The sequence below is a fragment of the Adiantum capillus-veneris genome, chromosome 11 (genome assembly GCF_014529385.1).
Source record: "Adiantum capillus-veneris isolate H3 chromosome 11, ASM1452938v2, whole genome shotgun sequence".
Taxonomy (NCBI): domain Eukaryota; kingdom Viridiplantae; phylum Streptophyta; class Polypodiopsida; order Polypodiales; family Pteridaceae; genus Adiantum; species Adiantum capillus-veneris.
This window is the reverse complement of record NC_140941.1, coordinates 145284742-145298791: the sequence shown is the minus strand read 5'-3', so window position 1 is coordinate 145298791 and position 14050 is coordinate 145284742. Positions and strand designations below refer to the sequence as shown.

The following is a 14050-nucleotide window of genomic DNA, read 5'->3' as shown; positions in this document are numbered from 1 at the left end:
GTCAAACACTTCTTCTCGATGCTCCCTGTGACCCATCCAATGTGACGCATCATAAGTACCTATTCCTGGTGGCCTTACAGATTTTCTCTTTCACAGTGCTCCCGTCATTACTTTGGATGACGCACTAGGAATATTCTGTACTCGGATGTCTCCAATGAGAAAAACCCTCTCTTAAAATTCCAATAATTCATTTAGAATAATTTTTCCTTGGTGTTCCAAGCGAGAAAACCCTCTCACGTATAAATCCAATAATTCATTTAGAAAAAAAAATTTGTCAGATAAAGCCAATTTAGCAACAAGAGGCATACTACTTGATCGGGTGATAGAGTTGGGGCAGTCCCGTCGCCCACAGATGAGGGGGCCCTCTCGACATCGACACAGATTGCGACAGAGGATCCATACCATACTAGCGCGGTATAGGAGCCGTCCTGACAGAGTGCTTACCTTGAAGGACATTGAACCTCTATAGCCTTTTGTATACTGATGTATATGTATATGATGCCTCTACTGTTAGAGAGCTCCATTGTATCATCTCATCCTTTGTATTCCCTTTGTATCTGCTTTCACCCCACCCTACCTACTATTTTCTTTTCAGTTCTTTGTACTTTTTGTACTTTGTACTTTGTACCTGGTATTAGATTCACCACATGTAACCTTTTGGTCTCATATGTCATTTTGGCCTTTTGAAGACGTTAATATTACATTTCATTCTCTCTCTCTCTCTCTCTCTCTCTCTCTCTCTCTCTCTCTCTCTCTCTCTCTCTCTCTAGATTTCTATAGAACATACGCATGCATACACTCTAAGGCTAACAAGGACCCGTGAGAGACTGCCATTTCTTTCATTGCACGTAAACCACATGTTGCCTACGGCTTGCTATTGACCTTCATGGTGCAAATGTGAGCATCATTCAATGAAATTCCCTTAAATGTAAATATGTATGTAGCTCTACCGAAAATGCTCAACTCTAGGTATTATGTATCCTACAACCCCATGAAACCAATCTGTTTCTTTTTGGCATCTTCAAAACGAAATGCATTGAAACAACAAAACGATGAAACACACGAAACGTTTCTTGTTATATGTAGCTACCTTAGCTGTGAGGCTTGCTTGCTTCTCTAGCGAAAGGTGGAAGTGGGATTTTGGTGGAGTCCATCCATGTATGCCCCTCTCTAGATTATGGATCAGGATGTGGAGATCAAAGGAGTAGAAGGGCAGGAGGGGATCCAATGAATGGATCTGGGTGCAGATTGGCTCCAATCTGCAGGGGGGAGGGGAAGGAGAGAAAATCGAGGATAGGGTGTGGTCGCAAATTTTTCTTTGCTATACTTTTTCCTTGATGTTTGACTCTGTTGTGTTGCTTTATAAAAGTAGATCCCTATTGCTTTTATCTTGGTTTGTATGCATGATCGGTTTGTTTATTATGTCCCATTGTCGCATGGTGTAGTTCAGATCCAAAAAATGAGACTGCCTAACTGTAGGAACGTTCACAATGTTCCTACAGTGAGGCTTGCTTGCTTCTCTAGCGAAAGGTGGAAGTGGGATTTTGGTGGAGTCCATCCATGTATGCCCCTCTCTAGATTATGGATCAGGATGTGGAGATCAAAGGAGTAGGAAGGGCAGGAGGGGATCCAATGAATGGATCTGGGTGCAGATTGGCTCCAATCTGCAGGGGGGAGGGGAAGGAGAGAAAATCGAGGATAGGGTGTGGTCGCAAATTTTTCTTTGCTATACTTTTTCCTTGATGTTTGACTCTGTTGTGTTGCTTTATAAAAGTAGATCCCTATTGCTTTTATCTTGGTTTGTATGCATGATCGGTTTGTTTATTATGTCCCATTGTCGCATGGTGTAGTTCAGATCCAAAAAATGAGACTGCCTAACTGTAGGAACATTCACAATGGATTTACTTTTGGGTGTTATACAGATGCTTTTGTCAGGCAGCGAATCTCCTATTTATGAAACTAATGCTGGTGATGTACTCGGGCTTGCTGTGAAGGTAGGTGTCCTTCATGTGGACTGGCTCTTCATATTTGTATCATAACTATCAACACATTGACATCTATCATAAAAGTGTGTCATATCATTTGTAGGTTAAAGGCTTGAATGACAAGAACCCCAGGGAGATTCTATACAATACCAGTGTAATTCGCACTGATGAGGTCAGAATTGTACACTTTCGCTCACAAACGGTTACAATAACTAATTGCTCACTTTAGTTTCTGGTTTAGCAAAGAGAGCTGTTGCAAGAACACCTTTTAGCATTGCCCACTAGGTGTACAGCAGAGAAGTGGCTCTTTGTGTCAAGGCTTCAAAGTTCTGCATGTTCATTTAAATTAAATTTAGTTCTCCATGAGTATCAGGCAAAAGTTTAACACGGCTGGAATCTTATGCCTTTCTAAAAACTTCTTAATCTATTGTGTTAGGGCAAAGGAGATAGCACTGGTCAGTTTCTTATTTAAGTTGCTGAAAAAATAAAAGTAGCTGCTACAAGGATGAACTGTTTTCCTTTCTGACAACATTGCCTTACGTGTTTCTCCCAAATAGTCTCTGCTATAGTTTATCAGGCAAAGGTTTAGCCATAGTTGACTGTTAGTACTGTAGAAAAGGCTGCTGAATGTATGTTGTGTGGCCAATATGGAGAATATCACGTGTTAAGACTTTTGGGAGTTTAAAAAGTTGAAGGCAAGGGCTCATTTGTAGTATTGTCCCATGTTCCCATGATGAGACATATTTTGTCTCGTCCATGGTGAGATGCGTATTATCAAGATCAATGGTGCATCCAAGGCTGCACGTCGTATTCTCTTTGGAATTGGCTACCTCTAGAAAACGATCAGCATTCAAGTCATCTAGCCTGACATTGGTCTTTAACTGAATGGCATATCACCTGAATAACCTCCTCAAGGAAAAAGGGGCCTTTGAATGAATGAACTTTTCATGGATGGTAGAAGCTCGTGAACTATAAGACTTTGCTTTGTTGTTAACCAGAAAATATTGCATTTTTAGTTTATGAGGAGGCTCTCTCTAGTGATAATTTCTTTTTTCATTCTCTCACCCAAGTTTTTGGACACAAGTCTACCTACAGCTTCGCGTTGGACCACGAGATCTCCGAGTTGTTGAGGAGTGCCCTGTCCTCTGAGCCGATGATGGAGTATGAGACGGGCCAGGAGACGAGGTTGCGGGTCTAGTGGGGGAGATAAGAGGTGCGGGAGGTGAGGTGGTGGAGTCGGGGGAGGTGGAAACAAAGTGGTGGAGTCGGCGGTCGGGGAGTGAGGGGCCAATTCTGCTAGCCAGAGGTCTGCCACTAGGGGGGTCTGTGGGGAGTGCCTATCCCCGGTAGCGATGGCCATGCACCTGCTGGCAACCATCAACAGGCTGGGAAATAGTCTCTTAGGAGGCGGTGCACCGTCTGTTGTGCTTGGCCAGCCTTGCGATAGACTGAGTCTATGGCGCGATTGGGTTCTCCTGCGAGGATAAGCCTTTGCAAGATGGCCCATTTGTCTACATATGAAGCAGTGATTCGGGAGTCCGAATACATCACGCTCTGGTGGAACCATCCAACACTCACCCTAGGGAGTAGGACTACCTTCAGGAGAGAGTGGTTGTCCCAAACCAAAACGCGTACTGTAGGTATACCTGCTGCTTGGCAGCAACTGAAGTTGTCGTGCGTGGGGATCTCCAAGATTGTCGTGTGTGGGATCTCCAAGACTGTCCCAATCTAGACAATCCTTGATAACAGCGGGATGTACTTTCTCCTCAAGCCATAAAAACAGACCAAGATGGGAATATCTACTTCCTTAACAAGAAGCTATCATGCGTGGGATCTCCAAGGTTGTCCCAATCTCAGAACCAATCTTGGATAGCAGTGGGATGTACTCTCTCCTCAAGGCACAAAAACGGACAGAGATGGGAAAATTTGCTTCCTTAACAAGAACATCAGAAATTGGGTCCAAACCATGATGCCATTGTCGAAAATGAACCCTGACTGCTTCAATGGCCACTTGACTCATCGAAACGACCTTGGTCGCCATCTCGAGAGTCTCAGACTCGATTTGGTAGTATCCAATCGCGAGGAATTGTACATCCATGATCTTTTCCACCTCCGAGAGAAGGTGGGCCTAGAGTAGATCACACACCTCGCCTTTGTTGGGGGGATGCTGATAATCTTGCAAATAACAGAAGCGGCCTGAAGGCACTCTACCTCTGCTACAAGGCTCCCTTGCTTTGTCATCCACAAAGCAAGTCGAATGTTGGCCTCTGTGGTTGGGCGAGGGGGCTTCGTCTGAGTCTCTATGAGACAAGGCGAGAGCTAGGAGGGTAAGGGGCGAGGGAGTAGGGTAGGGGCAAGAAGAGGGTGGGTAGGGACGAAAAGTAGGAGAGTAGGGACGGTGAGTCGTAGGGATAGGGGTCGATAGGGTTGAGAGGAATTGAGCAGAAACTTTTTCAAAAAAGTTAGGTTGGGCTTTTTCAAAAACTTTGCCTAATACACGAGCACCAGGGACCCTTTCTGGAGCTTTGGTCATTGTAAATGCTGATCATGCCGAGCTTTGTGGCAAAGCTGCTCTGCTTAGAGAGCGCTTGAAGCTAACGTCCGGCTCTCCTCTAGTATGGACAGACGAGGGATATAGGCAAGCTTGCCTCCACACAAAGGCTGCCCACTGGGTGCTCCTGAGTTGAATTCAAAAGGGGTAATTGCTTCCAAGCGGAAAGTCGGCTGAAAGAGGAGTGTGGTTGGTCGTTGCTTCGAAAGAAGTACGATATGCCCTTAGAGTGTCCGGGATTGCCTGAGCCCACAAAGTCGGATGCAAAAAGGCGGGTGTCTTGAATGCAAAGTTGTAGCAGATACACATCATTTTGGTCATTGCCATTCTTTCAATGTAGGTGGGCTCTATACCCTTTTTTTATATCCTCTTTAATAATTTTGTGTTCAGGAAAAATCAAGAGAATTCATGGTGTGTACGACAGCTCCAGGCCCTGCTCGCTATTGCTAAACCGCCCCCCCCCCCCCATTGCCCTCGCGCTGCCCCCCGCCCCCGTTTGTCCTTGCGTGCGGCAGCCCAGCCCGCCCGCCCGCCCCCGCTGCTGCGCGTACCCGCCCGCTGCCCCCCTCAAGCGCTGCCATTCCCCCCCCCCCCCCCCCCCCCCCACCCCGGTCTTCTTCTTTTCCGAAGACTCCTGCAATTGGCTTTGGCAGCATTGTTTCTTTGGACAGTGCTCGGCGCGCTCGGTTGCAGAGTCTCTTCTCTGTCCACTTCTTCGCCACAGCTGTAGACACAGATGGAGGCTCCAGCTCCGCCACAAAGGGACTCGTCCGAAGTCCCCCTCGCCCGACCCCACTGAGCCCACCATTCGACTTGCTCTCTCACCGACAGAACAAGCGAGCCTAGCCGCAGAGATAGAGCGCTTGCAGGCGACTTCTGTCATCTGCAAGATTCTCGACACTTGACCTAGTAGAGGAGAGGTGTGTGACCTTCTCCAGGCCCGCCTTCTTGCAGAGGTGGGCAAGATCTTGGATGTACAGATCGAGTTTGAGACCTCCGAGATGGCGTCCAAGGTCATCGCCATGAGTCCATTGACCATCTGAGCAGCACGAGCCCACTTTCGACAGTGGGACATGGTTTCCACCCTACTTCCGATGTTCTAGTAAAGGAGGCAGACATCCCCATCTCCGTCTGCTTTCCGGGTTTGCGGAGGGAGTGCTTACCACTTTTGTTCAGGATCGGCTCAGCCATTGGGACTGTCCTGGAGACACCTCACACAACAGCCTGAGTAGCTGCCAAGGCGGCTGGCATTCCCTCAGTTCGCGTTTTGGTCAGAGACACTCACACGCTCCCGAAGGTTATTCTTTTTCCTCGGGTGAGTGGGGGTTGGTTTAGACAGAGTGTGGAGTGTTCGGGCCTCCCGAACCAGTGCTTCATTTGTCAACAGATGGGCCATCTAGGGAAGGCCTGTCAACGGAGAAGGCCTCGACCTACACCACAGCCTCAGCCCTAGCCTGCAAGGGCTGTCGAGCAGACACAGACAGAGACATAGCGCACACATGTAGAGCCACCCTCTGAGCCTGGGGCTCCAGTGGAGGAGGGATGGTAGCAGGTCCGTGGTGGACGACGACAGGGGCCACAGCGACAGCCTTGCACTCAGAGTGGTCCTCAGGCGCCTACTCAGCAACAGTGGGTTCCCCCAGGGAACCGGTTTGGTCCTCTCGAGCAGGATGAGGTCCCTGCTCCAGCCCCCACCCCAGCTTCACCCTCGACAGCCCCTCCCCCCCCAAAGTTCCCCCCCTCCTCATCATCCTCCCCCCCGCCTCCTGCTCCCGCCGCCTCTTCCCCCCGCCCCTCTACCTCTGCCGCTCCCCCCTACCCCTCTTCTCCACCGCTCCCCCCTGCTCCTTCTCCCCCCCCCCTCCCGCTTTAGTTCCACAGTCGACCCAGGGGGCAGGACCTTCTCCTGCTGCTAGGAGATCTCTTGGCAGCGCCTTTGCCACGAGTCGCTTGGCGAGAGAGGGACAACCTTTCTTGCGGCCCCCTCTACAGGTACAGACGTCTCTCCTTGTAGCTATCCCTCGTGGTCTGACGAGCATTGACATCCGGCGCCGATGGGACTCTTCGACTACGACTTTACTCGTTTTCTTGGCGACCCCTCAGCAGACCATGAGGTAGCCTGCTTCAGGGTCCATGTTCTGTTCCTTGCAGCTAGGGGGACAGAGGCCTTGGACTCAATAGTTGGCTTCTCCTTTCCCCTTTGCGGTAGGGACCATACTGAGTGGACTCTCGACTCAGTGTTGGGATGGTTGCACACAAAGGTCCTAGAGTTCTCTCACCACATGGGAGAACTAGGAGTTACAGACATGCTTCAGACTTTGTGGCCATTCGCCAAGTTTGTGGTGACACCTCCAGATTCAGCACGATGTAGACACATTGTGGTTTACTTCTTTGCCGATACACAGTGCTTGCCATGCTATGTATACATTCATGAGGACTCCTAGACAGAGGAGGTTGCTTTACGTACGGCTCGCTCCGCTTGGGCTTGGGCCAGGCACTCGTTGCAGTCACGCCTATCTAGAGGACGCTCGGATGCGGATTACTCCCCATCCAAGCCAGCCTTGAAGATAGCCCGTCTAGCTACTGCGGCAGCATCTGTTCTCTCTCGCTCCCCATGAGGATCGTCTCATGGAACGTTTAGGGACTAGGTGGGCCCCAGTTTCAGCGTCTGCGGGGCCGACTGCTTCAGGAGCTTCACCGCTGCCTTCTGGGAGGAGAGATTGATCTCCTTATGCTTCAGGAGCACCATCTGTGTGAGAGCCGCATTAGACGTTGTGGTCAGCTCTTGCGTGGACAATATGATACTTTTTGGTCAGCTGCTTTTGGACCTGGAGGCATCCAGGGTGGGGTATGTATGACTATTGCGGACTCTTTGCAGCAGGCCCTTGTGAGTAGAGGGATTATTGTGCCAAGCAAGGCTCAGTAGATTACTATGCAGGTTCAGGGTTGCCTGGCGGGCTTCCTGAACATCTATGCGCCCAATGTGGCTAGTGCTCGAGCAGAGTTTTGGTCACAGATAGTTGAGTCTCTATCGCAGGCAGAATACTGGTGCATAGGAGGGGACTTCAACATGTTGGAAGACCCTTCTGACAGGATTGGTGGTAGCCATGCTACTTTGCATGGAGTTGAGTTGGCAGCTTGGGAGAGGTTTTGTATGACTCTGAGGGTCTCGGATGATTGGCAGCACTCTGGTTTTGTGAGGCCCCAAGACAGCCTTTCCTTTTCTCGTTCGGACCGTAGAGCGGAAGGAGTGAGTCTATCACAGATAGATCACTTCTACACTAGTGACCATTTCAGTGACTTGGGAGGGACAGTGGGCATTCTGGCAGGGACTTTCTTCTCGGACCATGCACCAGTGATCCTCACAGTGGCAGACAATCAGAGGAGTGGGAGCACGATGCTTCGCATCCAAGAGAGGGTCTTGTTGGACTCAACACTCAGAGAGCGGGTAGAGGCTATCTAGACAGAGAGCTTGGACAGGCAGGATTCTCCTGCTGACAGAGTGGCCTCAGGCCTAGCTCAGATTAGCCGTTTCATTCTCCAGGAGTCTCTGGCTCGCCGGGCTGCAGCGAGAGAGGAGGAGCAGCATCTCAGACGAGGCATTGCTTCGTTACAGAGGATGCAGGAGCAGCATCCAGACAGTTTCTTGGTTGGAGGAGCAGCTACAGCAGGCTCCACAGGAGCTTGTTAGCACAGAGGAGAGGCGACATGAGTTTGCTTTCCACCAACAGGCATCTCAGTGGACCCAGGTGGGCGGCAGAGTGACTGGTGCTTTCTTTGAGGAAGTGGGACCTCGGCATTCGCATGCGAAGGTCAGACAGTTGAGGAGGCCCGACGGGTCAGTTGCTTCTGAGCCCGAGGATATGCGTGCAGTTGCTACTGACTTTTACCGCGAGTTACTGTCTGCAGAGTCCCAGTCAGAGCGTCAAGATGCATGCAGGGAGCAGGTTTGGGCACAGATGCCTTGTCTTGTGACTGAGGAATGCGTCAGAGGCTTGAGCTGCCACTTCAGCTTGAGGAGTTGCACACGGCTCTTAGGGCCCTCCCCCGTGGTAGCTGTCCAAGTGAGGATGGACTGACTCCCAATTTTTTCTTGGAGTACTAGGACCTGCTTGGCCTAGATCTCTGTAGTGCTTTCCAGTACATTTTGCACACAGGAGTGATGCCTGACAGCATGAGTGAGGGCGTGATCTACCTCATTCCCAAGGAGGGTGGCTCCTTGGATGAGATTCGACAGTGGCGCCCCATCACCATCCTCAACTCAGCCTACAAAATTCTTGCCAAGGTTCTGAGTTTGAGAATTCAGCCACTTCTAGAGAGCCTTATACATGGGACTCAGACAGGTTTTGTCAAGGAACACAGTATCCTTGACAACATCTTTACTTTTTGGGAGGCTTCTGCCCTAGCACGGCTCCGTGGTGAGGACCAAGTGATTCTTCTTTCGATTTTGAGAAGGCATACGACAGAGTTGACTGGGACTTTCTAGAGGACACTCTACAGAGGATGGGCTTCTCAGATGCTTGGATCAGAGGGGTGTCAGCTTTGTACAGACAGGCTCACAGTCAGATACTTTGGCAGGAGGTAGAGGTGATCGCTTCATGCTCACACTTTCGGTCAGACAGGGCTGTCCTCTTGCCCCCTTTCTCTTTCTGTTCTATGCGGGGGCGATGAGCAGGTTTCCTGTGTCGCAACAGGTTGGTCTACGGGGCTTAGCACTCCCTATTCGAGGAGATGAGCTGCAGGACGCTGAGTTTGCCGACGACTCAGCCTTGTACTTAGATGGCGAGGAGGCCAACCTTCACAGGTGTGAGCAGGTCTGGAGACCTTCTGTTGTGCATCGGACGCACTGATCAACTGGAGAAAGACAGTGGCTTTCTCGGTTGGTAGTGCTTCTGTGCCCGATTGGATGCCAGGAGAGGATTTCAGGTGGATTCCCCCAGGGACTGCAGTTCGGTACTTGGGCTGTCAGGTTGGTTTGGACTTGTCTCCCGAGCAGCAGATTGCTCCCCTTCTCCTGTCTATTAGGAGAAAGTTGTTACATTGGAGCTCAGCACGAGTTTCTTTGGCTAGCAGAGTAGTAGTGGCCAACAAGGTGTTGTTGGCAACTATGTGGTACATCACTTCTTGCTGGATCTTCTCGAGTTCTTGTATCAGCCAGGTAGAGAGGCTGATCAGGAACTTCCTTTGGACACTCAGATAGCCCGAGCCAAAGTGGCTTGGCAGGTCATCACTCTTCCTTGTTCACAGGGAGGGCTTGGATCATTGACCCAGCACAGCACAGCAGAGCCCTTCTTGGGAAGTTCATCGTCAGAGGACTTCTTCCAGGTGAGGAGGCCTGGAAGGAGAGCGGCTTCGTGCTAGGGTGCCTCAGGCAGGAGGCCCCTAGCAACCTTCGACCATATGGATCTTCACAGAGATGCACAGAGTTGGTTTGAGCAGGAGATTGGAGGACCGCTTCGCTGTGAGTTTGCTTCGTTCTTGGGATCTCTTGCGGCGAGGCCTGGAGCAGAGACAGCCTACTTGCACGGAGGAGCGCCTACGGCAGCCCCTTGTCTGGAACCCCATGGTTAGCACTCAGAGAGGCCATTTGGTTGGTAGTCGGCCTCATGTTTCCTGGGGTCCCATGGCAGCGAGTCCAGCGCGCTCTTTAGGTGACTGGTTAGAGTTCACAAGCTTGTCAGAGAAGGTGCAGGGTTTCCATTTACAAGGCATGAGAGGGGTGCAGAGCATGTGCCAGGACATCTCAGAGGCAGTTCCAATTGAGTGGCTCACGCCTCTCGAGCCAGTAGCACCCAGGTGGATGGGACCCTTCACACGACTGGAGGTTCTCATCTCAGTCAGGGCCTCCTTAGAGACTGTTCCATCCCTTTTCTTCGAGCTTCAGGGTGGGGGACGCCTACAGCGAGTTGCAGTAGAGGCTCCCCAGGTGGCAGAGTGTTGTTTTCAGAGGATCCGAGTAGTGGGCATTTGTGGCAGGACTTGTGTCATAGATCCTGACCTAGCAGCTCTTGAGACTGGACACTAGAGGCTGTGGGCTTGGGAGTGCTATCCACTGGCACGAGTACAGTGGGATCCTGGTGAGTGGCTCTGGATGGACCCTTTCTCTTCTGCAGACCACCCAGGTGTCCCGTTCTTTCAGTACACTGTTCGACTGGGACGTCATATACTAGCAGCACAGAGAAAGGCCCTCCCTGCTGCAGCACCTCATTGGCAGGAGGAGGGTCTCACAGCTGAGTTCTTGGCAGCCTTCTGGGAGAGGTTGTGGGACTCCAGACAGCCGAGGCGAGTCACCTTGTTTCAGTGGCTGGTCGCACACAGAGCTACAGCAGTTGGGAGCTGGCTAGTGCATAGTGGTCTCTCGGCCGCATGTGCAGCTTGTGACCATCTTGTGGAGAGTCAGCGTCACTGTCTTTGGGACTGTCCCTCGGCCCAACAGGTGTGGCTATGAGTTCTTCAGGCTGATGCCTGCTCGCTCCACGGCTCGACAGTACACTTGGGGAGCAGCGGCTTGGTCCACCCCTCATGGGCCCGGCACTTCAGTTTGAGCTATCTTCCACCAACAGGATGATAGTGATGCAGGAGGGACGACCTACACTCCAGCCTGCTACAGAGCTTACTCCACAGGAGTGGTGTAGTGAGAGAGAGGAGTGTTGGGAGCTCATCAGTGGCCCGACACTTTGGTTCATCTGGCGGGCCCGTTGCTTCCGCATCTTTGAGGCTCGCCCTGTGCCACCAGTAGAGAGTGTTCGGATTTTTGGCTAGAGCTGATCCATACTCTCAGAGGACAACTTGAGGGACTATAGGGCAGCTCCGACCGCATGCGGGAGCGCAGAGAGGCTTTCCTTCGACTCTGGCGTCCTGGGCCTTTTTACACCATGGTCTAGGGTGTACTCCGATGGCACTACCGACCACCTGTGTGGCTTTTCCCTCCCCCCATTTCTTGATTTAGCCCGATTGTACATATGTTGGTTTTTTCATTGGGAGAGTCTCCCATCATGGTTGTTGTAGCCCTCTCTTGAAGAGGTGGTTGTAGCCCTATGGGCAATTTTAGTAACTAATAGAAGGATCTTTTTCTCGGGGGGGAAAAAAAAAATTGTGTGCAATTTGTAGTTTCTTTTGCTTCATTCTTCATGCCTATATATCATAAGTTAGTATTCTGCTTTGTGCAATGCTTTTCATGTGTATCATTTCAGAGACTGGGGCTTGATTATTCAAATTGGTTAGAGCCAGTTTATGCTGATCCGCTAATTTTTCTATGTCGTTCTTTTGTAGATAAGAATTCTCCAAGGAGTCACAAGAGCGGCCTTGATCAGGACATCGAGATGAATTCCCAATTGACTGTAGCCACTGAAACCATCCATGAAACTGTAGAGTATGTGCCCAGCCACATTTTATAGGACACTTTTGGTGAAAGGGATAGGAAAGCCATCAGGGATTGTTTTTTTTTTTCCCGAGAAAAAGATCCTCTATTAGTTAATGAAACTGCCCATAGGGCTACAACCACCTCTACTAGAGAGGGCTACAACAATCATAACGGGGAGACTCTCCCAAGGAAAAAACAGCATATGTACAATGAGGCTAAATCAAGAGATGGGAGGAGGGAAAAGCTACACAGGTGGACGGTAGTGCCATCTGAGCACACCCTGGACCATGGTGAAGAAAGGCCTAGATCGCTAGAGTCGACGGAAAGCCTCTCTACGCTCGCGCATGCGGTCGGAGCTGCCCTGGAGTCTCTCGAACTGTTTTCTGAGAGTATGGATCAGCTCTAGCCAAAGATCTTGAACTGTCTTTGCTGGTGGTATAGGGCGAGCCTCAAAGATGCGGAAGCAGCGGGCCCCCAAATGAACCATAGTGTCAGGCTGTAGATGAGCTCCCAACACTCCTCTCTCTCACTGCGCCACTTCTGTGGAGTAAGCTCTGTAGCAGGCTGGAGTGTAGGTCGACCCCCTTGCATCACTATCATCCTGCTGGTGGAGGATAGCTCAAACTAAAGTTCCGGGCCCGTGTGGTGTGAGAGTGGACCAAGCAGCTGCCCCCCAAGTGTACTAACATGCTGAGGAAAGAGCTGGCATCAGCCGAAGGACACGAAGCCAAACCGGCTGTGCCAAAGGACAGTCCCATAGACAATGACGCTGACTCTTCACACGATGGTCACAAGCTGCGCATGCTACCGAGAGACCACTACGTACAAGCCAACTCCCAACTGCTGTAACTCGATGTGCAACCAGCCACTGGAACAAAGTGACTCGCTTCGGTTGTTTGGAGTCCCACAACCTCGCCTAAAAAGCTGACAAGAACTCAGCTGTGAGACCCTCCTCCTGCCAATGAGGTGCTACAGGAGGACGAGCCTCTATCCATGTTGCTAGTATGTGGCATCCCAATCGAACAGTGTACTGAAAGAAAGGGACACCTAGATGGTCGGGTGAGGAGAAAGGGTCCCTCCAAACCACTCTCCATGATCCCACTGCACTCGTGCCAGTGGACAGCTCTCCCAAGCCCACAGCCTCCAGTGGCCAAGAAACATGAGGCCTACTACCAACCAAGTGGCCTCTCTGAGTGCTAACCATGGCGCTCCAAACAAGGGGCTGTCTCAGGCGCTCCTCCATGCAAGTAGGCTGATGCTGCTCCAAGCCTCTCCCAGCTGCTCTGAAGAGCGGAGCAAACTCATAGCAAAATGGTCCTCCAGTCTCCTACTCAGGCCAACTCTGCACATCTCTGTGAAGATCCATCTGGTCAAAGGTCGCCAGGGGCCTCCAGCGTGGGGCACCCTAGCACTAAGCCATTGAAGCAAAAACTCCTTCCAAGGCTCCTCCCCTAGAAGCAATCCTCTGACAACAAACTTCCCAAGATGGGCTTTGCTCTGCTGTGGTGGGTCTATGATCCCCGACCCTCACTCCTATCTCTTGATTAAGCCTTCATTGTACATATGCTCTTTTTTCATTGGGAATCTCCCCCCATGGTTGATGTAGCCCTCTCTGCTAGAGGTGGTTGTAGCCCTATGGGCAGTTTTATTAACTAATAGAAGGATCTCTTTCTTGGAGAAAAAAAGACGTACCCGACTCATATAACAAATTGAGCATATGTACACCATAAAGAGCAGCCAACGGCCAACACAAATATCCCTCTAGCTATGCCTATCTCCAAACTGTGGTGGTGGTGATCTGGCCACGATGTCCTCTAAAGGACCACTCCCTGTCTCTCACATGCGCAGAAAAAACACTATGGAGCAACGGAACAAAGCAAAAAATGTACTCAAATGACATAGCAGCAGACTCCAAACCCAATGGAAGCTGGACTATACTCATTGACCAATACAGACTCTGGCTGGTAGGACACTCAACTCCAAGCCGAGAACTCATGGGTACAATGGAGGTGTCGACGAGGCTCCAGCTATGCAGGAAGAGTGCATGTGCGCAAGTGCTGGGCTTAACTAAGACTCTTGACTCAATGACTCATAAGACATCCCCGACTCATATAACCAACTGAGCATATGTACAACCATAAAAAGCAGCCG

General features: G+C 50.7%; 1 protein-coding gene across 1 annotated transcript in view; it reads left to right on the top strand.

Moving 5' to 3' along the window:
* The window catches only part of LOC147448161 (uncharacterized), a 250323-nt gene that overhangs the window by 197429 nt on the left and 38844 nt on the right, over positions 1-14050 (top strand). The window contains exons 15-16 of the mRNA XM_086524021.1: positions 1923-1994; positions 2089-2157. Of these exons, the coding sequence (XP_086380147.1) occupies positions 1923-1994; positions 2089-2157 (141 nt within the window). The remainder of the gene's footprint in view (positions 1-1922; positions 1995-2088; positions 2158-14050) is intronic.